Raw genomic sequence first — 20,797 nt, 5'->3', positions numbered from 1 at the left:
GAGCTGCGGCACAGGGAGAGCGGCGGGGCAACGAGCTTTGGGCGCGGCGAGCCATGGGGCAGGCGGTGACACAGGAGAGCCGTGGGGCGCAGCGAGCTGTGGGGCGGCGGTCTGCGGTGTGGACACGGCGAGCGCGCACGAGCTGCACGAAGCTCGTGTACCAGGCGTTCGACTGAATGACAAAGCGGACATGTTAAAAATGCGTCTGCCCCGTTGGATGCACCGACCGACCCAATTAAAAAAGCAAACACGGACGGGCAACTCAAACGGACAAAAAAAAGAATAAAATCCGTGTCTGGGTCGACCCGTTGGAGTTGCTCTTAGGCGTGGGGTACAACACCAATCAGCCAGCCACCAAGCTGCCTTTCATACCAACCGAGCTTACAACTTTAGTACAAACGAGGTTGCACAGCCCTGTACACGTATGTTACACCAACACGAGGAAACCCTATCATTTTGATCTTCACATCAAAACGCACCAGCTGTTCCTTGGGGAAAAAAGGGGTAAGCCGATCATACACACACACACACACACAAGTTACAAACACCCACCCACTAACACAGGCGCACGGTCAACAAGCTCAGGTCAGGTAGCAGCGATGTCACTGGCACTGGCAGCATTGCCCTGGTTCTCACAGGCTGCCTCGTCGACGGCCATGTTGTCCACGGGCTCTCGCTCCTGCTCCACCGCCACGGCACGCCCCTCGTCGGAGGGCCGCTCTTCGCTCTCCATCGGAGCGGGCTGAGACGGGACTGTGGCCGTGCCCGAGCTGCTCCCCTGCTCCGCCGCCAGGCTCACGAGGCCGTTCTGCTTCATGTAGCTCTCCAGGGGGCGGTTCGCGACCTCGAGGAGGCTGACCATGCTCACCCGGGGCTGGCCGCCATGCTGCTGCTCCTCCTCGCGGCTGGCGGGGTGGAAGTTGAGGTCTATGTGGCCCTTGTTCGCGTCGGCCTTGTCGAACATGATCACGTCGCAGTCCCGCGCGGTGTCCACCGTCTGGGGGGACCGCGACAGGTTGCTTCCTTCGGGCTCGTCCCTGCCCACCCAAGCGATCCTCTTGCTCGCCTCGGCCTCCTCTCGCTCCGACTGCCGTTGCTTCTTCCTCATCATGAGCGTCTTGAAACGGCGCCTGACGGTCATGCACACGTTGCAAGTGCACGCCGGGTTGTGCTTCGGCCCCTTGCCGCTGGGCGGCTGGATGCACACTATGCAAGTGCAGCCGGGCCGGTGCCGGGGGTGCTTGGTGGTCGTTGCGACCGAAGCAGCGCCTTGGTTCCCGACCTCCCCAAAGACTGCAGCAGTGGCCAAGGCGTCAAGGCTCGACGCATCCATTTCGGGGATGCTCTGCTTCAAGAAATAGTTGCTCTTCCGCCTCCTTATCTCTGCAGTGATAGTTAGCCTTTTAGGTTCTGTTTAATGGTGATGTCTTGGTAAAAGTTTCCTCTTTCCATTTTTATTTTCAGTTCTACTTTTTACAAGGTGAAGCTGCCTAAACGTCCTTTCTTTATCATGGATATCTTGTACTCTTGTTATCAGGGCTAGCAAATAATGCATACCTTCGTACTGCTGGAGAATACTTTGTAACTCCTTGTGGGCTAATTCTTCAGGTGCAGAGCAGGAACAGCTGCATGTTGTAGCAACTGATTTAAGCACAAGCAGCTAAGCAGAATGTGAAAGCACTATGAAATACGATGAAAATAATATGGAACACTAACAAAGAGAGGTTACAACATTATATGCACTGGTATGTCTGTAAAAGCAACGTACTTATAACTAGAATTATTTCACATCGACGAAATTGCGATGAACACAGGGATAACAATAGAGAATTGTTTCAAGGCTGAAGAAGTAATAGCAAAAAATATTCTGAATAACATCACAGAATATTCTGATTGTATTTAGAGTTTTAGACTATTAGATAGCTCATGAGTAGACAGTAGTATTAGATACGCGATGCTACTAAGTTTTTCATAGACCTAATCAAGATATCCTATGCAATAAAGTAAAAAGTTTTTTTAGCACAAGTAAAAAGGTGGTCAGTCAGAGGAGAAAACAGAGGTTGTTTAATTAAAAGAAACTTTTGCTCAGGTATGGCTGTGGGCCAGTTTAGACAAAACCAGAATCAGTCAAAAGCTTAAGATTTTCAGTATGCAGTCCATCATCACACACCCTACTGATCATCATAATTGACAGCTTTTAGCGGAATAAAAATAGGTTCCATCACAAAGGTGAAATAGCATTACCTTTTTGGATCCCATGTGTTGTCAGCACATCTCCACTTGGAGGCAATAATGACATTAAGAGGCAGACGACGCCATTTTGAGCAATCATCACACTGAATCCATTGATCTTGTTCCCTAAATATACACAATCAGGTATTTGCACAACTTGGTACAACTGAAGCTAAGAACATAAACTTCCATATGATTTCCTGACATGTTGAAAACTAGACTACCATGGTATTTTGTTGTGTTCATTGAGTATCTTACCCTGTAGAACGACTGGTGAAAATTGATCTCTTTGCAAAGACAGGAGGTTCCTGCATGTACGTGGTAAAGTTAGAATAGGTTCAGTTATCAAAGTCCATTGCTGAGAATGAAGAGTTGTCTTGCTAGGCTTCAAATGAAGGGTGCCTTGAAGTGATGAAACGTGAAGAATGAAGCCAGCTTACATCATATTCTTCAAATTCATAGTCCTCAATCATCACAACTGTTGGTTTTGCAGATGGAGCAGGACGCAACAACTCCTGAGCCTCTTCCCAGGAAAGCTTCAGTTCCAGGGCCTCCTCGTTATCCATTAAAAGCCTCCTGCTTTTGGAACCAATACTGCGGCTTCTTTTGTGTAAAAACTGAAAAGACCCCTCATCTGGCCTGCCACCAAATCTATCTGCCTTAAGCCAACTAACATCCCCATCAGCTGAGTTGGCATGATGATCAAATAGAGAGCTTGGCTGGAGATCTGCAGCTCCCTTCATTGACTGAAGAAATCCTGAGTAACCACTTACTATAGATAGATTCTCATTTGTGTTAGAAAAGAATGAATCACCGAGAAGGGAACCAGTTGCAATGGCTGAAATCTGTGAGTCCTGTGTAGAAGTAACATAAATACATTGAAGTAAAGCTGGAGGCACAGAATAGGGAACAGATTGAAATTCAAACTTACTGGCAAACTGACAGTGTTTGTGGCCTTTCGGAAGCCCATAACAAGTTTCCCTCCAGGTTCTATCCGACTGAAGGTCACTGTAGACAATGAAAAAACACCAGTACATATAAAAATCTTCCCAGTAAAATCACATACGCCAGTACATATAAAAATCTTCCCAGTAAAATCACAATACTCCCTCCGTTTTTATTTACTCTGCATATTAGCTTTGACTGAAGTCAAATTTTATAAAGTTTGACCAAGTAGGTAGAAAAATATATGAACATTTACAATAACAAATCTATATGATGTGACAGAAATACAATGATATGGATACAACAAAAATACAATGAACACATGTCATATATCTCACTTGCACTTGTCTATTCCATGATAACTGGCAATGCATCTAGTTTAGAAAGTTGGAACTGCTTAAGGAGATTCATAATTTGTCTCTTTACTGAAGTAAAAATTTATGCTTCGGCTGCTTTCCCAATAAAAATGCCAAAGTAAACACAAATGTTCGATAGAATAATATTCGCATAGGACCTTTTTATTCACAGGACTATAAAAATACAGAAATATGAAAAATTTAGGGATTGATTCATGATACGTTGAGTCCTACAGGAATTGACAACCCTGGAATATATAACAAAAATTTCTGGTTGCACCACAGGAAAAAAGAGGAAATATTTTTAAGGATTGGGTGTTCGCTATTGTCGTAAACACAAAAGGACCTTGAGGGAAATTTCCTTCAGAATTGCATGTGAATTATTCCATAGGAAAACTTGCTATGGTTCCATGGTTTTCAGTTCTACAAATCAAACAAGCTGAAAAATTCCCAAGGAATAGAATCTTGCAAAATTCCTATGGAATTCTTTTGAATGAATGAAGCCCTACGTAAAATCACGCTTAAACCATGAACATGCGCGTGATGCAATAGAGCAAGCAATGCTTATTATCATACTCCCTCCGTCGCAAGATAACTGTCATGGCTTTAGTTCAAATTTGAAGAAATTTAAACTAAAGCCACGACAGTTATTTTGGGCGGAGGGAGTATATAATATGATAATAAGATTCCTCAAAAAACCATATATAAGAAATAAGTTGCAAATCACCTGTATCACCAGCTTGTAATTGTAAGGACTGTATGCATGGTGTAACACCCTCCAAGACATACATTCTGCTGTTGTTATTTGGCCAGAATCTGAACTGAAAATGCCATTCTTTGCCTTTTGCATCTTGAATTGTCAATGGACGACCTTCTGGCTGAGAGATTGGTGGAAAATAGGCCTACATAGAGTACCTCAGCAACTCAGGATTATAGGGGAGAAAACTTATATATGTTATGGGGATATTATCAAGCAGTTTGCTGCCCGACATCACAGCAGCTATGTGAATGGCACTTTCTGACCATGAAACAGGTTTCACTTGATCATTTAGACAGGAGTATCACCAATATAATGATGTTACTATTCTAAATACGCCATGAGAATGCAAATAGGCAAAACAGCAAGGGACTAAATGCTAATTAGACTGACTTGTTGTCTGTGTTACAACAGGTTTTCTTGGTTGCTTATTTTCATTTCCAATCGATCTCTTGAACATAGGCAACTGTGCTTCCCCAAATTCTAACATCCGGGAGCTCATGGTGCTCCTTGCATAAAGGTTTTTATTCATACAGATTATATGGCAAAATGAAATCGAAACGTGTGGCAACAGCATACTAAATTATGAAGAGAAAGCAGAAGGGTATACAGAAGAGACATATCACCTCGGCACAGGCTTTTGGAAGAACAAGTCGTCCTATGCGTCCTGCATCACTAGCACTTAGAACCTTCTCAAACAGTGGAACGATGGTTGAATTCGAACTTGCAGCAAAATACAGTCAAGGAACACAACACAATATCCACAACAAAAACAAATACACAGCATATTGAAGACACTCCCTCTCCTACTTGATCAACTATGCATCATGTAATTTGCATGTATATAATTTAAGCATCAGTGTTGCCAAGGAGTTGAAAAAACAATATTAAAGGATACTCTCCAGAAATTTGCTGCAGCTCTTGATCTGTTATTCTTGGCCAATACCGTGGAAGTAATTGATTGCGACCCCTTCCTTCAGCAGGTGGTCTGGCAACACGAAGATGTGGAAAACCATCTCTCATTGGGTCGAAAGCAGCACCTTCGGCAACCCTCGGTGGTCTGGTGAGAAAATGCCGAGCCCTCTGCGCATGCTGAAATGGAGATAATGTAGTGGCAAGTTCTCTTCCTTCAGAAAACGGTGTTGTTGGTGACACCATGGGTCTTTCCATAGTTGAAGTAGCCTCCATCTTGTTTCCATTATTAGCAATGCCCAAGCTCATACTGAGGCCTGCCTCTGAAATTGATTCACTTGTTGTGCTATCGGCTGTCGGGTCTCTATTATCATCTCTTCGTGTACACTGGGATTGGGGAGACTCTAATGCACTCTGAGGCCTAATTAAGAAAGGCATCCTTCCCATGTCCCCAATACTGAGTGTCGGTTGCTCCCACTTAATCTGCCTTGCGCCATTTTCAATTTCCTTTTGCCTCAAAATGTTACTGCTTTGCCCAATTTCCAAGTTCTTTACCATGAATGGATGATTGCTCTTAGTTATAATAGCAATATCATCACTTCTGGAATCGAGCATAAGGGACGGTGATTCCAACGGTCTACCTGGCAACAATTCATCGCTTTTACCAAAGAGTCTCTGGTTATTTGGAGGAGGTAAAAAAAGCTTTGGAGCCACTTGACACGAAACCTGCAGAAAGAACAATCAGATTTGGAAAGAAAAGAAATGGAAGATGACGCGAAAAAGAAACTTACAGGTTGAGGTCCTGGATTCTTCATGCAATTCACGCATTGAACTCCTCCGCTATCAAGCAGATCAAAGGAATTCTTCGAAGCAACACAGCCGCAATGGAGACGCTGAAACGGCGGAGCCCCTTGGAATTATTGCTGTGAAACAGTTTGGTTGCATATATAACTCACAGCATGTGTCAGAGTCTCACTCACCTTCCCACAAAACGAACAGTCCCTCCAACCAGACTCCTTTTGGTGGAATATATCGCAGAAGACGAGCTGCTCGAACGCCAACCTGAGCGCAGCACAAATGATATGGTAAGAATCGACAGGGCCAGAAAATTAAACTATAAAATGATAGTAGTAACAGGGTAACAGTAATTTCCTATGTTGCAGGAAAAACAATCTCCAAATATACTAGATTAAACATGTTTCTCCCGTCATCATCGAAAACGAACCGCAAGAGAACTTCCAGTGTCACAACACCGAATAGTTACTGCCAAGCAAGCAGCAAGTCTGAGTCAACCATACAGGGCACAGAGGTGACCTTCACCAAGCAGCAGGCAGTGTTTCCTCAAGCAAGCAGAAACCCTGAGTCAAGCATACAAGACACAGAGATCACTTTTACCAAGCAGGCGCAGCTTATATCATACAGGATCAATTTCCAGAATCAAGCTGCTGCCAGCAATTTTTGGGTCGGCCCTGATTAACTGAGCGATTACACAAAATCTGAATTGGACATGAGCTCCACACAACCAACTACTGCTAACTAGTATCTGTTCTATGCCGCTGGTAGGTATCCACGCAGGCTACAGCCGAGTCAACTCCGCTTTTCTGAAAAACTGCTCCACGCGCAAGACAAAAAGGAAATCCTCAGATTGCCCAACCGCAACAAGGAACAAAACATCGTCTCCCCGTGAAGAAAAGGCTGGGGGGCAAAGGTAGGCAGAGCATCGAGACGAATCGATTCGCCCAGCCGACGAGCTAGTCAGCGAGCCACCCATCCCATTCGGAACAGAGCACGCAGAGCAAGCGCGGAGGGAGGGAGGGAGGGAGGAGGTGGTGGTAGGGGAGGGGAGGGGAGGCGTACCCGCACTTGTCGCAGAGCACGGCGAAGCCGCCGGATCGCAGCGGCCAGCCCTTCCTCCACTCGCCCACCCCCGGGGCCGGCGCGCCGCACGCCGCGTTCATGCACCTCGCCGCCGCCGCGGCCATCCCCGCCATGGCCGCCCGCTCCGCTCCGTCGCGCGCCGACGAGTCCCCCGCCCTCCCTCTCCGATCAAGCTGCCGCCGCTGCTGCTGCCCCCGCCGAAAAGGGAAAGCAGAGCCCACCTCGCCCCGCCCCGCCCCGCCTCACCGCATCACCCACCCCCGCCCGAGATACGGAGAGAGGGAGGGAGGGGGGTGGGGGAGGCGTAGTTTTCCGCTGGATGTGGAGAGAGCAACCGACGCACGCACGAACGGGCGGGCGATCGGTGGCTACTGGCGCATGCGGTGCGGTGCGGGCAAGCCAAGTGAGGGAGGGAGGGAGGGAGGGAAGGACAGCGACGAGATGGGATGCCCGAAGCAGCTGCGGGCAGTGCTACTACACTAGTACTAGAACGAGGAGGAATTCCTTTTTCCTCCCAGAAATAAAGCCAGCTGAAAGCAACGACCGGGATTTTTTTAGGGGCGGGGGTTGGGGTAGCGAGCGTGGCTTTTTGTTCCTGTGCGTGCGTGCGTGCATGCACGACATGCCGTGCTTTTCCTACGGTTTCCGCCCCGCTGGCTGCTGCGTCGCGTTGCTCCCCTCCACGACGTCGCCGCTGCAGTCATGGGCGCACATTTTCTATTGCCGACGTGGTAAAAATGGGAGGAGAGGAGAGGAGGCGAGGGCTCCCGCTTTCGCGCATGCCTGACAGGGCGCAGGGCTGGGTTTAGTTTATGGCGGATTGTTCTCCCGGAAGAAAACAAAAAGGAGGCGACGGGCAGCGGCCTGCCCTGCGCCGAATTCAATGCGAGCGAGGAATTTCAGAATGCCAGCCAGCCCAGACGCCGGCCGGCCTTCAATGCCTCCGGCTCCGGCACCGGCAGGCCGCGTGTGACGTCGCCTTCAGGTGGAGGCGCCCCAGTTAATAACGTTCAATTCCAGCCGGCCTCGGCGGCGGCGCCTCCTTTCACGAACGCCAACCCCACTGTGCGTCTCTGCGTCCTCCGGCGCGGCACACGCATCATACGCAGAGGACGTACGTACGTACGGCCCACCTCGTAGCCAGCGAACACAGCGCACGGGGAATTGAAGGCGCTCGCGGTGGCCCGTCGGGGCACGGCACGGGGCGTGGCTCGCCGCGACGTGGACCGGCGGGGCTCGCGGTTCCCCACGACGACGTCACGTGAGCGCTGCCGCGATCCCCCGCGCGCATGCCTCGACGAGGGAGATGCTGGCGTCCACATGCACGCATGCTGCCGTCGGGCGGTACTGCTCCCCTGCCCTGCCGGTGAGGTGGACGTAGAGTACGGGCGGAGCAGCAGCAGTAGTACCACGTAGCCAGCGTCCCCGTGGCCACGAGGTGAGGTGAGGTGCGGCTACGTGCGTGCACCCGCCCGACACGGCGCACGTCGCCGACGGCGACGGCTCGGGCGCACGGGCGCCGCGCCGGGCCCGCGTGGAGGCGACCGGCGACTGTTTTCCTTTTTCCGGCGACGGAGACCGGGACGGCGACCGTTGCGTTTTTTTTTTGTTTTTTTTGAAATGGGATGGAATGAAAACGGGACACGGTGAATACATGACGTGGTATTATATTCGCCCTCTGCTACGACACGACAGGCGGCGGACTCTCTCGTGGGAGGGCAGGTGATTCGGCAGTTGGTGGGGCCCCGCGCTCGGTCGTGTTCAGCGTTGGAACAGTCGACTGATTGGCTGGGTTCAGAGATGCGAGGAACGGCGCAGGCACGTCGGCCGTCGGCGACCGGGGCGTGTCCTCCAGTTTCACGGCGAGAACTGTTTCAGGGCGTCGATGGAGCAGTCTCTCGTGCCTTCAGACTCCTGCAGCCGTGCAGAAAAATGGACGACAATTTCTGCTTTTACAGTCTTATCTTGTCGTTCTGTGGCGTCTTTGAGGCGGTAATATGGAGTGAAGCTACTTGGCACGGAATTCTCAGAAAGAAAGTAAAAACTACTTGGCACGGACAGAAGGTGTGCGTCGCCGTCGCCGCAGAATCTCCACCGATACAGCGACGACGACACGAAAAGCGACGGTTAAAACAAATCGGCCGACGCGGACGGGGAAACCGCAGATGCAGCTCACGGTAGAAGAAAAAGGAATTAACGAATAAGGATGGCCTGATCGATCGTGGCGCCTTTGGGAAAACGGACGATTCTAGCTTACGCAACCGGCCGCTGATCATCGCACAATCACGGGCGGCTTTATGATTGATAAATATATCGTTAAAATTTGCGCTCCTTGCATATGGATTGGACGATAATGGAGAGTCGCTCAGGTTAACCGTAAGCCGGAGGGATCCGGCTTGTCTGCTCCCTACCATGCTTTCATTTGTGCTCCCATTTCATCATACGTTTGTTTTTTTCTTTTTTTCTTTTTAGTCTAATCACTTTCCTCTCTGATGTTAAGGGATGGGACCGAGCCTTATTTTGTTCCAATCAAATCAAGCCACGTACGCGGGAGCACGGATAAGCATACGTCAGGGGAGCAGGCAAGTCTCGTCAGGTATGGACGTGTGCAACTGCTCAACCACTGTGTGCACGCCTGAACTACTGGCTGTGCTACCGTACGTGCATGCACGATATACTATTACGTCTGCGGCTTATTAGATGATGTTAGCTACGTGTCCTGGGGCAACTTGAGCAGAATAGTTGCTCGGGGCCGTACCGCCCACTCTCATTTATTAAACAAATGGAGCTCCCGTTTTCTTGAAACAAAAAATAATGCTCGGCAGCATCTACTCTTTCGTTTTAACAGAAACCACCAGGTCCTTTACAGCCACTGAAACAAAAAATTAAGAAACATCACACACCGCTAGTACTAGCCACACAACCTTTTTTTTGCGAAAAGTACTAGCTACACAACCTATGGCACCTACCAGCTCAAGCTAAACCATGATCCATCGAAGATCACAATCAGCAGGTGCCTAGGAAGAAGTATATAGGAAGCAACGAACGTTTGAGACGTTGTTATCCTATTCATTTACTGCAGGCAACAAACTCCAAACCACAGCGCAGACTCTTTAAACATCCATAACAACAAATTTGAAAGCAATAGCAGACTGGAGAGCGGTTTAATAAGATGGCCGTATGCATCTTTCTGATGCAGAGGCCGAGGATTTCCCCCTTTTTGAAAAAAAAAGAAAAAAAAACAGACTGAAGAGCGGCAAATAGCCAAAAAGAGTTTCTCCATTATCAGTTCCCAAGTGAAATAAAATTTGAACTCAAGATGGCACTGCTTCTCTTTTCCTTTTCTTTTTTTTTGGGCGTAAGCTACTACTACATGTTTGTTGAACGTTGGTTCTTCCATATATGGCTCCCAAGTGAGGCTGAATTTAACCTTGATCTTTTTTTTGAATTTCACAGAGCATCGTCCGTCCGTCCAGCATATTTTAATTCTTCTCAGGGTTTTTAGAACCCTTTGAAACACACTTGTTTTCCTATACCGATTCTCATCGATTTCCCACCCCCTAACTTGAGAAGCGTTTCGAGATGGTGCGCCGGCCGAAGCTTCGGCCGGTTGCCTCCCACTTGTGCGTCTCGTTCGGTGCGGCCCATGTACAAAGCCCACGTAGCATCTATGTAGCACCCCGCAAGACACGTACCTGTCCAGTTGCTTCTATTTTTTTCCTGAGCAAAGCCAACCGCACATGCCTTATCTTCTCATCCCCTTATCCACCCGCGTCTTCGGTCTTCTTCTTCTCCAGCAGCAACACATCTTCCATGAGAGCCATCCACCAACGATCTCCTCTAGCCATGCCGCATCTCCTCCAACCAGCGGAATCACAACCATAGCCATTGTCGCAAGCCTGCAACCACGGGCACATACTGGACGGCGAGGACGAGGCGGTGCTGCTCCTAGCAAAACTGGCATAGATTTGCTACATGCTTCAACCGGCATAGATTTTGCTACAACTGGCACAACATTTTGCTACAACTAGCATCGCATTTTGCTACAACACACAGTCGGCGTCGCGGTTTTGCTACAACTAGCCTCGCTTTTTGCTACAACCGGCATAACGTTTTGCTACATCCATCACGAACGAGTTGCGAACCGCGACGGTGACGACGATGACTTTTTGCTGCAACCGTCGTAGGTATTTGCTACAACCGGCATAACGTTTTGCTACATCCATCACGAACGAGTTGCGAACCGCGACGGCGACGACGATGACTTTTTGCTGCAACCGTCGTAGGTATTTGCTACAACCGGCATAACGTTTTGCTACATCCATCACGAACGAGTTGCGAACCGCGACGGCGACGATGATGACTTTTTGCTGCAACCGTCGTAGGTATTTGCTACGTTCGGCAACGGGTTTTGTTACATCTGTTCGTCTTTAGAATGCAAATGTTGCTACCTGCAACAACGAGCTACAACCAGCGACACTGGTTTTGAGTCATCTTTGTGGTAGCCTAAGCATCGGAGACATCGATGAAACAGTCAACATGGATGTCTGATACAGAGCTTCACCTTTTTTATTGAATGTTGCAACCGCCGCGCGAGATGCTACATCCTGTGACAAGGGATGCTAGAACCGATACTTTTTTTGCTGGAACCAAATGAAGACGACGATTTCTGCTGCCACCGCCATCGGATTTTGCTACAACCTACAAGGTTTTTTGCTACATTCATCCACGGCTGAGTTGCGACCAAGCGACGGCGGCGACAAGATTTTGTTGCAACCATCATGGATTTTTGCTACGTACGACGAATTATTTTGCTACGTCCATTCACGTCGGAGCTGCGATCATTCACGGCGACGGCGATGATTTTGCTGCAAGCATCGTAGATTTTTGCTATGACTGGCCATATTTTTTGCTACGTCCATTCATGGCGAGCTGCGACCTGCGGCGAGTTCAAAAGCACAGCTGCGACGACGAACGGCTGCCCGGGGACGAGGACCATGACGCCGCGGCAGCTGCGATGCTGTGGATGAGGCTTTTTCATGCTGGAACCGGCGAGGATTCGTGCTACAAGCTCCATAGATCGAATTTTTTCGAGCGCGAGTAGGTTGTGTGAGGGCGGCGAGCAGCGGCGAGCTCGGGGTCTGCAGCGGTGCTTCGGACTCGGTCGCCTGCGGGAGATTACGGCGGGGTCGACGGCGCTGTAGCCTCCTCTCGCTTCCATATGCGGCCGTGCAGTATTTTCAGAAAGAGGATGAAGAAGACAGACGAAGCAAGGAAGCACATCCGATGGCTAGCAGTCAATGTATCACACAGAAATCGTACGGTCATTGGTTGGCCGGCTGAATCGTTGCGCCGGTGCGGTTGGCGCGCGGCCAGAATCGGTTCCCACCCTAGTTAACTTTGGTCCGCGGCCAACACTCTTCTGCTTTGTTCCTTCCTTGCTCGTCTGTGCTTCTACAGAGTACAGAGTCCATCCATTGCGTACGCACTCCTAGTACTACGTACAGCGCGTGTGATGTGACTGGGAAAGTACGTACAGCCCGTGTATAAATACGGAGGTTGATGCTTTCAAGTTTGAAAAACCGGGCGTGCAAGGTGGTTGGCGGATCCACGTCGGGATTCGGAGCGCCGAAGACAAGGCTAGGGGCTAGGTATGGTAGGGCGAATCCGCTATGCGTGTCGATCCATCGGTAGAAAAATGGTGCCATGGTGGTGTCCAATCCCAATCCCAATCCGAAAACGCCTCCACGGCAAAGCGGAAAAGAGCAGAGTGCATGGGCAGACAAGGCACCGCCGCCCGTTGCTCGTTCGTTCGCCGCGGACCCCCAAGGGTCAAGACGGATGGCCATCTCTCGCGGCGCCGGCGCGACGGCAGAAGAAAGATGCAGCCGGAATTGCCTGCCTGCCATGGCCACTGTAGCAGGAGCTCGGGGCGTACGTGCGCAGCACCGGACGTCGAGCCGCCGCAGCTGCAGAGTACAGATACCACTGCCAACAGGTGTTGGCGAACAGTTCCTTCCTATGCATGCAGGTCGTGTCTGAGAGCTTTTAGACGAGCGTTAATCGGTTTCGTCTGCAGTTCGGTTAATCATCATGGCATGGCAACATGGCATGGATTTTGGATTCCCCGGGCCGGCCTCATCTTCTTTCTGGTCCACCGCTAGCGCTAGGGCACTGACTGCTGGATGCCCCAATCAAGTCTACTCCACGTATGATTCTGCCCGCGTTATTCCATACACGCATGGCAGTGGCGCATCATGATGGCTCTCGCTGCGCTGCCCAGCCTGTAAGGCTGCGTCGTTACCTGCCCTCGGTGAGTAAGTGATAACCCTAGTACCACTCTATTTAAGCAAGACGCCGGTGATGCGCATGTGTTCTCTGAACGAGGGTGATATGCAGGATATGCATGTGTTCTCTGATCGAGTAGTAGTACGTTGAAGGAAATAAGAGGTCGCACTGAACCATCTGTGTGTTCTAGAAAGTGACTTTGGTCGTTGCAGAATATGTAGTTTTACCATTTGATTCGTCACAAATAGTACTCCCTCCGTTCCTTTGTAAAGATTTCACTATGAATCACATAGTGATGTATACAGATGCATTTTAGAGTGTAGATTCACTCATTTTGCTCCGTATGCAGGCCATAGCGAAATATCTATAAAGACTTTTGTATTTGGGATCAGAGGGGGTATCTTCAAATTATGGTTTATCAGTAACGGCCCAAGGTAAGGTGTATGTTTGAAGTCTCTGAGACCCTCCTAACCTCCAGAAATTCATTTGTTTGCCACTGTAAAAAGGCAGTACTATCTAATTACAAGAGTAGAAAACGAGAAGGAGCTCACAACTGTGATACCTGCGAAAGCACATCTTCATTTCGTTCTCTGGGGAAGTAGGCTAAATGCTCCTCTGGTCTCTTTATTAAGGGCAGCAAAGACGGTTCAGTCGGAACGAACAACAGTATTTACACAATGTTATCAAGCTGAACAAAGACCACGAGCATCGAAATTAAATTATGACTAAATGAGGGCTAAACTCCGGTGAGATCCATCCTAAACCTGTCCTCAAAGTTTCAGAAAAAAGGAAAAAAGTGTTTGTCTTTCAGAACCATAAGCTAACCAACCAATCTTCTGAATTCAAAACTCCAGCTCTGAACCCGACCACTCCGACGAGAGAAACTAGCTCTTATGCTCGATCCGTATGTGGAACCTCGGCGTTTCAGATGTCGGCGTGCTCCACATGCCGTTGGTGGCTCGACGTCTCCTGGTTCTCCAGCGGCATGTACTGCGCCATGATCGCGCGGATCTCTGAATCCATGTAGCTCTGCCATGGCATTATTTGGTAACAGCAAAAATGTACATGAGCCTCACATAAATCAGTGCAAAGTCTTTTGCAGAACAGAGTACTAGGAGCGATCATGTTTGAGCATTTTACCCGTAGCCGATATTTGTAGACGGCGTATGCTCCAACTCCCGCGAAACCGAGGCCGAAGAAGATGACCCACATGAAACCCCATCCCAGCGACGAAGTCGCGACCTTGCCTGCACCGGTACCGGAAAAAGCGTCAAATTAGCGCATTGTTATTATAGACAAAGGAAGGACCGTTTGAAGGTGCTACTAGCACATTCCACATTAACACCTTTGAAAGATAAATTAGGAACATGGTGAGACCTGGACCATATATATAGTGAGGTCCCAAAGGAAATTCAGGCTAGGCAACTCACTGATGCAAGTGTCATGCTCTCTCATGTATAGCATGTTGCTACCACCGCAGCCACACTCGTAGCTTCCCCATGTGTTCTCGCAGCTGCAGTCCTTGCACTGGCAGAAGAGCCTCTCTTTGCATTCATCAACATCTGCAAGCGCCAAGCAGAGAGGTACGTATTAAATATGAAAATTTACTTAAGAATATGCAAACATGGTTGTGTAACAATGTTGTTTCTAATGGCGATACCTACCTTCGCAACCGTGTATGCCGTCGCCCTTGAATCCTTGCGGACATTTGCAGCCCTTAGCTTGCTCATTCTGCAGATTTCCAAAATTCAGTTTTGTACTGCACACAGAAGCCATGAGAAAGAAAACTGCAATCTGAAAGAGATGATCTTATACCGAGCAGGCAGAGACAGACTTGCCGTTCCTGGTCTCCTTCCAGCAGCCTCCGTTGTTGATTTGGCATCGACCGACACCAGAAGCTGCCAAACCCATGAACGCATAAAAAGGGTAGCTTGTATGAAGATCATTTTGATTCAGTGGAGAAACAAGTTTACCTTCACAATGGGTGTACCCGTCGCCAACGAACTTGACGCCATTGACAACCGGGCACTCGCAAACCCGCCCACGGAAGGTATCCTAGGAGAAGTTACCCATGGAATTAGAACAAGGATGAGGTAACAATGTGAGCAGCACTTTTCAAGTGAAGTTCACTACCTTGCACGCCGTGAAATTAGTGTTTTTGTCCAGCCAGCAACCTCCATTGTTTTCCAAGCACTGGTTTGTTTGTATGTCTATGCAAGAAGATATGAAGCCCAAAAATTATAAACCATGAAGAACGAAATCCAGGCAGGTTTATTCAACAAACAACAAAAAAGGTGCAAACCACAAACCTTGAGTCAAACAGATGTCGGGTTCGGTCGTCTCCTCAAATCCCGAGCATATCGCTCGTAGCACCGCCCTTTTATCCAGTTTCCCTAAACAGAAATTAAAATAAACACACGTTGAAAAAGAAGAGTAAAACATATATAAACAAGGGGACATTGAGCTGAAAAGAAATGAAGAGTGGGAGAGTGGACGCACCTCTGTACTGTCTGTTATTGACGACGAAAGTCGGCAGTATGGTAACATCCCCTCGAGCACCATGGCCAATCTGAAGGATCAAAGGCATAAACATCAGTCTGCCATCAACCAACGAATCTGCTATGGCTTATATACGAGTTTATCATCAAGAGACTCACTTGAGCATCTTGCTCTGCTTTGAGCACCGGATTGTCTTCGTCGGCGTCGGGGTCTCCGACGCATTGGGTAATCTTGTCAATGTCCATCCCTGTAAAACAAAAACCGCAAACATAAACAAATGGCCAATCATCACCACAAACAAACAATAGAGAGTATATATCATAACGAACAGAGTCAACCACACGCACCAAGCGACTTGATGACACCATGAGCACAATCGGTGGTGTACTTCTTCTCCTTCATGGGGCACCGGATGGCGAAGTCGTGCACATAGTCCCACCACAGCCACGGCTTGCGGCTATCGTTGGCGACCTTGAAGAGGCAAATCTGGATCAGGTTCTGCACCACGACGTCCTTGCCGTCGTACCCGGTGGTGAAGTCCTGCTCGGGGTCGGGGGCGCAGTAGCGGCCGTGGTTGATGCACTGCGACCGGCACTGCGCGCTCAGGACGAAGGCCTCCGGGCAGTACCAGGTGATGTAGTGCGGCGCGAACTGGGTGTAGCCGCGCTGCTCCAGCACCTGCGCCACCCCGCGGAAGTCCCGGACGAAGCTCATCTGCATGTCGCACTTGGCGCCGCACTCGTCGTTGCTGTTGGTCCAGAACTCGTACTCGACGCGCTCGTCCGGGTGAGGGAGGGACTCTCGCCAGTCCAGGAGCACGTTCACCATGTCGCCGTTCTCGAGGGCGCCCTTGAGGTCGTCGCCGAAGCGTTTGGAGACTAGGGCGGAGGGGACGGTGATGTTCTCGAGGTGCTCCTTGCCGCTGGACTCTGGGGTGTCCATTGTGATGAGGGGCTCTGCTCTGTCGTCGGCGACGAGCACCGCGGCGGCTCCGGCCGTCTGCGCGTTCCATCCCTTGGTTGTGAAGTAGCAGTCTGCACGTTGCAAAGAATTTAAGCACTCTTCTTGGTGATGACTGAAAACAGTGCTAGCCAGTGAGAGGTACTCAAAATAAGAATATAAGATAGGAAGATAATGGATTTGAGATGATATTACTATCATGGCATTTATCTGCTTTGTTCAACAACTATGGCTGACTGGTATTATGGCACACCTAATCAAACTCGTTTTATGATGATGGCGTTGTGGTAGTAGAGATTTCCTTCTTTTGGACATTACCCTTGTTGATTCTATTTCGCTACACAACTCAAAGTGAATTTCTTATCTATTGCAAGATAGGGAAAAGCATTTTCTGAAGAGAGGTATATGACACCAGACATTGCAGGAAACAGTTCGAGGTGGACGGCCAAATTAGTTCTGTCCCTTGACAGTGGTAAGATCCCCATTCCAACACACGACAAAGATGTGCTAAGTACCTGATTTTTATATAATGCAAGATGGGCCAAGTAGCTAACTGAACACAGTTATGCAACTATGCAGGTACCTGTGCCAAGAACCTCTCCACTCAAAGAACATGAGCAAAACATGTGCTATTTCATCAGGAAAGTAGGACCAAACTACATACACCAAAATGTCCAACGGAAGGAAAAGAGGGGTCCCAACTAACCATCCGAAACCCATTTCCTTAACATGGCATTACATAGCTTCGTCGTGCCGTGCCGCGCCGCGTCTCTCGCTGACGAAATTAATTCACTCCAAGAACATGACCAAGACTGAATCCATTATTTTCACATACATACTATGAACAGAAGCCATAGATAACCATATTGGCCAAGGTCCAAATCCTATTGCCGGGTTCCCATTTTAAAACGTGTGGACTCTTAATTAACATCTACTCGTAGCTAGGGAGAATGAGGAAGCAGGTGTATTGAACCATTCGTGCATGCAGTCGGCCGTAATTGCTAGTAGGACAGATTAATTAAAGGGAAACGCACGCGCACCGCCGGTTAAATCACAGGATCGGTCTGACCAAAGTGCAAAGTGGGATGAAGAAGGAGAAGAAAAGAAACCTCCGCGGTCGACGAGGAGGAAGACGGGGAGGCCGCCGGCCTTGGGGTTGAAGGAGAGGCCGAAGTCGGCGAAGGGCTTGCAGGCCTTGGTGTTGGCCTTGGGGTAGACGACGACGCCGTGCATGGTGCCCCCGTACTGCGGCATCCCGAAGTTGCCGATGGCGCACTCGTACACGCCCCGCAGCGCCGCCGGCGACGTCACCCGCAGGCTGTTCTTCTCCACCACGAACCTCCCCTCCACCGCCGCCGTCGCCGCCAGCGCCAGCACCACGAGAAGAAGAAGAAGAAGCCGCGTCCGCACCCATCGCCGCCACCCCGCCGGCGACGATCTCCCTCCCATGACACCTCGCTTGATCGGCGACCCGATCCCTCTCTGGCCAGATGCCGCACGACGATGGAACACGAGCAGGGCGTGGAGGGTCGATGGACGGATCGATGATCTCGGGGAAGAGAGGAGGGTGGCGTCTGAGCGGAAAAGGCGAGCGTGGGTTGAGTGGCAAGGGCGGATGGATTTGACCGGGGGTTGGGAGGGAGAGGAGGAGGGAGAGAGCAGTGGCGGCCTCCTCGTGTGGGGGTTGGAACGCTTCCAAGCCTCCCGCCTTTTGCTTCTGGTGTGTGTGTGGCCGTGTCCGTGCTCGCGCGCGCGCTGACGGGGAAAGCCAGCGCTTTTCCGGACGCTGTCATGCTCATGCTCATCCTCATCCGACGAGAAAGACAGAGAGCGTGCCGTGCATTGCATGCATGTGTGGCGCGCGTGAGAGAGGCGGCACCGGGCGCCTTTGTGTGTGGAGCTAGCAATGGGTTGTTGGGAACATGACTCTACACACCAAATATGGTTCGAGTCGGTGCGTTACCCGTGTGCGCCTTTGTAGGAGTAACTGAGACTGCTGTTTCTGGCTGAAGAGTGCAGGCTACCACTAGAGAAATGTGCTAACATTTGGTACACATCGTTCTCAACTTTTTCCCTTTTTAGAGGAGAGCACGTAGTTATAGTTGTGTCAAGTTCTACATGTGATTTCAATCTCTGAGTTTCTTAGAATCTTGGAAGGGCCAAGGTGGAGGTACTGTCATACGCTTCACGTTCGCGGTGAGTTAGTTCAAGAAATGACACCGGGCTGAACACAAAACACCATGCAAGAGCGTGAGTTTCCTGCTCTGAGACAAAGCTCACTCTTTGGTGACCGTAGCAAGAGAGGAGAAATAAACACGAGCACAGTTTCTTTTCTCTGTGACGGCAAATAAAATTTACATGATCATTCCCCTCCCATGGTGAGGGTTACATGCAACGCAAGAGGAAACCTACATCTGGATGGCAAATCAAACAAGGGAACACGAGGGTCTTGTATATTATTGGCTGGGTCATCCAAACTCAGAGAATCGTCCTGAAAATGTACGCATCAAAAGTTGCAATGTATGACACTCATGCCTCTGGCTCGGGCTTCTCAAAGAAGGTCTTCTTGATCCAGTCGAATGGCTGCAAAGGAAAATCAAAAGGATCTTCAGAATCATGTAGACCGAGAAACTGAAACTAATAGTGCGATGGTCATGACAAGAAAATTCAGAAGAAAAAACAGATTAACAGCAAAATTATGACTTTGAGATGGGTTAATGAAGATGCAAGATACTGTATTTGGAATTGATTAAGCAACTTATAGAATGGTTTAAATAGAGTAAACACAAACAACATAGGCACACCATGGATCTTCATCATGATTTTAGTTCCAGCTTTCACAAATACAGAAAAGACCAGGCATCACAGGGGACAAAAGATGCGAGGAAGAATTTGTGTACCAGACAGACAGACTCGCTCAGTGCGTAAAGTAGCTAAGCCAAGTCATTTAAGTTGCCTCAATCATTGAATGTTCAGTATAGCAGAATGGATGCTTAGATTTTTGGCAAGAGGAGAGGAAATAAAGTTCCATTCGTCAAAAGGCAGAAGGTACCAGTTTCAACCAAAAGAAATCAGATTGTTTGGTTTTAAAGCTCGCCACATAGCCCGTAAAACATACACTGAATAGGACGTATAGAATTAGGTATCTGAGTTCATAACAGAGAGGGCAGACAAAACAATATGAAAAAAAATACACGTACGTGCTCCAAATTTTCATAACAGTCAGAAATAGTGGAATACACCAGACTATGTATTCAACAGAAGCGCCTTCTTAGAGAAAAGCAACTATATTGACCATGTTTGAGACCTTCCTGGAGCTAACACGCACAACACACATCTTAGTTATGTGAAACTAAAGGTAAAGAAATCAAGGTGCCTCACAGAAACTATCAGAGGGAGTGAAAGTTAATTCATGACACCAAGATAGAACAATTAGAACTATATGCATTAGAAATTTAGAATGTAGCTAAACTGAAATTGTACGTTGCATCCACATTGTCTTACTCTGTGTCAAGTGTTCTAACATGTACTCCCTCCGTTCCTAAATGTAAGTCTTTGTAGATATTTCAATATGAACTACATACGGATGTATATAGACATAGTTTAGAGTGTAGATTCACTCATTTTGCTCCGTATGTAGTCCATATTAGAATATCTAAAAAGAGTTATATTTAGAAACAGAGGGAGTAGAAGCTTGTGCTGTGCTAAACTTGGTTGTCAAATATCATGTTAGAATGATGTAGATGTGACACTAGCTAATTCAGCATTTGTCCTGAGACATGGTCCATTTATTGCAGAAAGTTCCTATCACGAAGACACCTTAAACGCACGGGTTCGCAAACATAAATCTGTTGCCATCTCAAAATCACTTGGTCTTCTCCTTAACCGTATGCTATCCTACCATACGAATGGAGCACTAATTATATCCAAAGAACAAGTTTTACCACGTACTAATAAACTTCTGGTAATC

At 48.7% G+C, this 20,797-nt stretch overlaps 3 protein-coding genes across 3 annotated transcripts in view; all 3 read right to left on the bottom strand.

Annotated features, from left to right (window-relative positions):
• Positions 1 to 268: 268 nt before the first annotated feature.
• Positions 269 to 7,221, bottom strand: LOC119353280 (B3 domain-containing protein Os07g0679700-like). Its single transcript, XM_037619878.1, has 12 exons — positions 7,060 to 7,221; positions 6,183 to 6,264; positions 5,994 to 6,095; positions 5,189 to 5,928; positions 4,917 to 5,013; positions 4,261 to 4,435; positions 3,164 to 3,240; positions 2,673 to 3,086; positions 2,491 to 2,540; positions 2,245 to 2,358; positions 1,558 to 1,625; positions 269 to 1,383 (listed from the first exon to the last, which is right to left on the bottom strand). Exons 1-12 carry the CDS (start codon positions 7,191 to 7,193, stop codon positions 587 to 589), a joined length of 2,850 nt encoding a protein of 949 aa, XP_037475775.1. The 5' UTR covers positions 7,194 to 7,221; the 3' UTR covers positions 269 to 586.
• A 6,746-nt stretch (positions 7,222 to 13,967) lies between these two features.
• Positions 13,968 to 18,564, bottom strand: LOC119353276 (vacuolar-sorting receptor 1-like). The gene is made up of 12 exons (XM_037619874.1): positions 17,937 to 18,564; positions 16,215 to 16,901; positions 16,026 to 16,114; positions 15,868 to 15,937; positions 15,678 to 15,761; positions 15,502 to 15,578; positions 15,342 to 15,423; positions 15,184 to 15,266; positions 15,033 to 15,099; positions 14,799 to 14,930; positions 14,509 to 14,615; positions 13,968 to 14,397 (listed from the first exon to the last, which is right to left on the bottom strand). Exons 1-12 carry the CDS (start codon positions 18,274 to 18,276, stop codon positions 14,293 to 14,295), a joined length of 1,923 nt encoding a protein of 640 aa, XP_037475771.1. The 5' UTR covers positions 18,277 to 18,564; the 3' UTR covers positions 13,968 to 14,292.
• A 564-nt stretch (positions 18,565 to 19,128) lies between these two features.
• Positions 19,129 to 20,797, bottom strand: part of LOC119353279 (ubiquinol-cytochrome c reductase complex 6.7 kDa protein-like) — a 2,346-nt gene continuing 677 nt past the window's right edge. The window contains exon 2 of the mRNA XM_037619877.1: positions 19,129 to 19,410. Coding sequence (XP_037475774.1) covers positions 19,357 to 19,410 — 54 coding nt within the window. The 3' untranslated portion in view covers positions 19,129 to 19,356. The remainder of the gene's footprint in view (positions 19,411 to 20,797) is intronic.

Source organism: Triticum dicoccoides, chromosome 2A (genome assembly GCF_002162155.2).
Source record: "Triticum dicoccoides isolate Atlit2015 ecotype Zavitan chromosome 2A, WEW_v2.0, whole genome shotgun sequence".
Lineage (NCBI taxonomy): Eukaryota > Viridiplantae > Streptophyta > Magnoliopsida > Poales > Poaceae > Triticum > Triticum dicoccoides.
The sequence above is the reverse complement of the archived record's forward strand: the minus strand, read 5'-3'. Positions and strand labels throughout refer to the sequence as shown.

Excerpts from the sequence above, each read along its gene's own strand:
- LOC119353276 (XM_037619874.1), bottom strand. The coding sequence starts at position 18,276 with ATGGGAGGGAGATCGTCGCCGGCGGGGTGGCGGCGATGGGTGCGGACG. Across the intron at positions 15,267-15,341 it reads CGGGTACACCCATTGTGAAG|CTTCTGGTGTCGGTCGATGC; the intron begins GTAAACTTGTTT and ends TGGGTTTGGCAG. Across the intron at positions 14,931-15,032 it reads CGGCATACACGGTTGCGAAG|ATGTTGATGAATGCAAAGAG; the intron begins GTAGGTATCGCC and ends TGGCGCTTGCAG.
- LOC119353280 (XM_037619878.1), bottom strand. The coding sequence starts at position 7,193 with ATGGCGGGGATGGCCGCGGCGGCGGCGAGGTGCATGAACGCGGCGTGC. Across the intron at positions 6,096-6,182 it reads ACTGTTCGTTTTGTGGGAAG|CGTCTCCATTGCGGCTGTGT; the intron begins GTGAGTGAGACT and ends CCGCCGTTTCAG. Across the intron at positions 3,087-3,163 it reads CAAACACTGTCAGTTTGCCA|GACTCACAGATTTCAGCCAT; the intron begins GTAAGTTTGAAT and ends ACTTCTACACAG.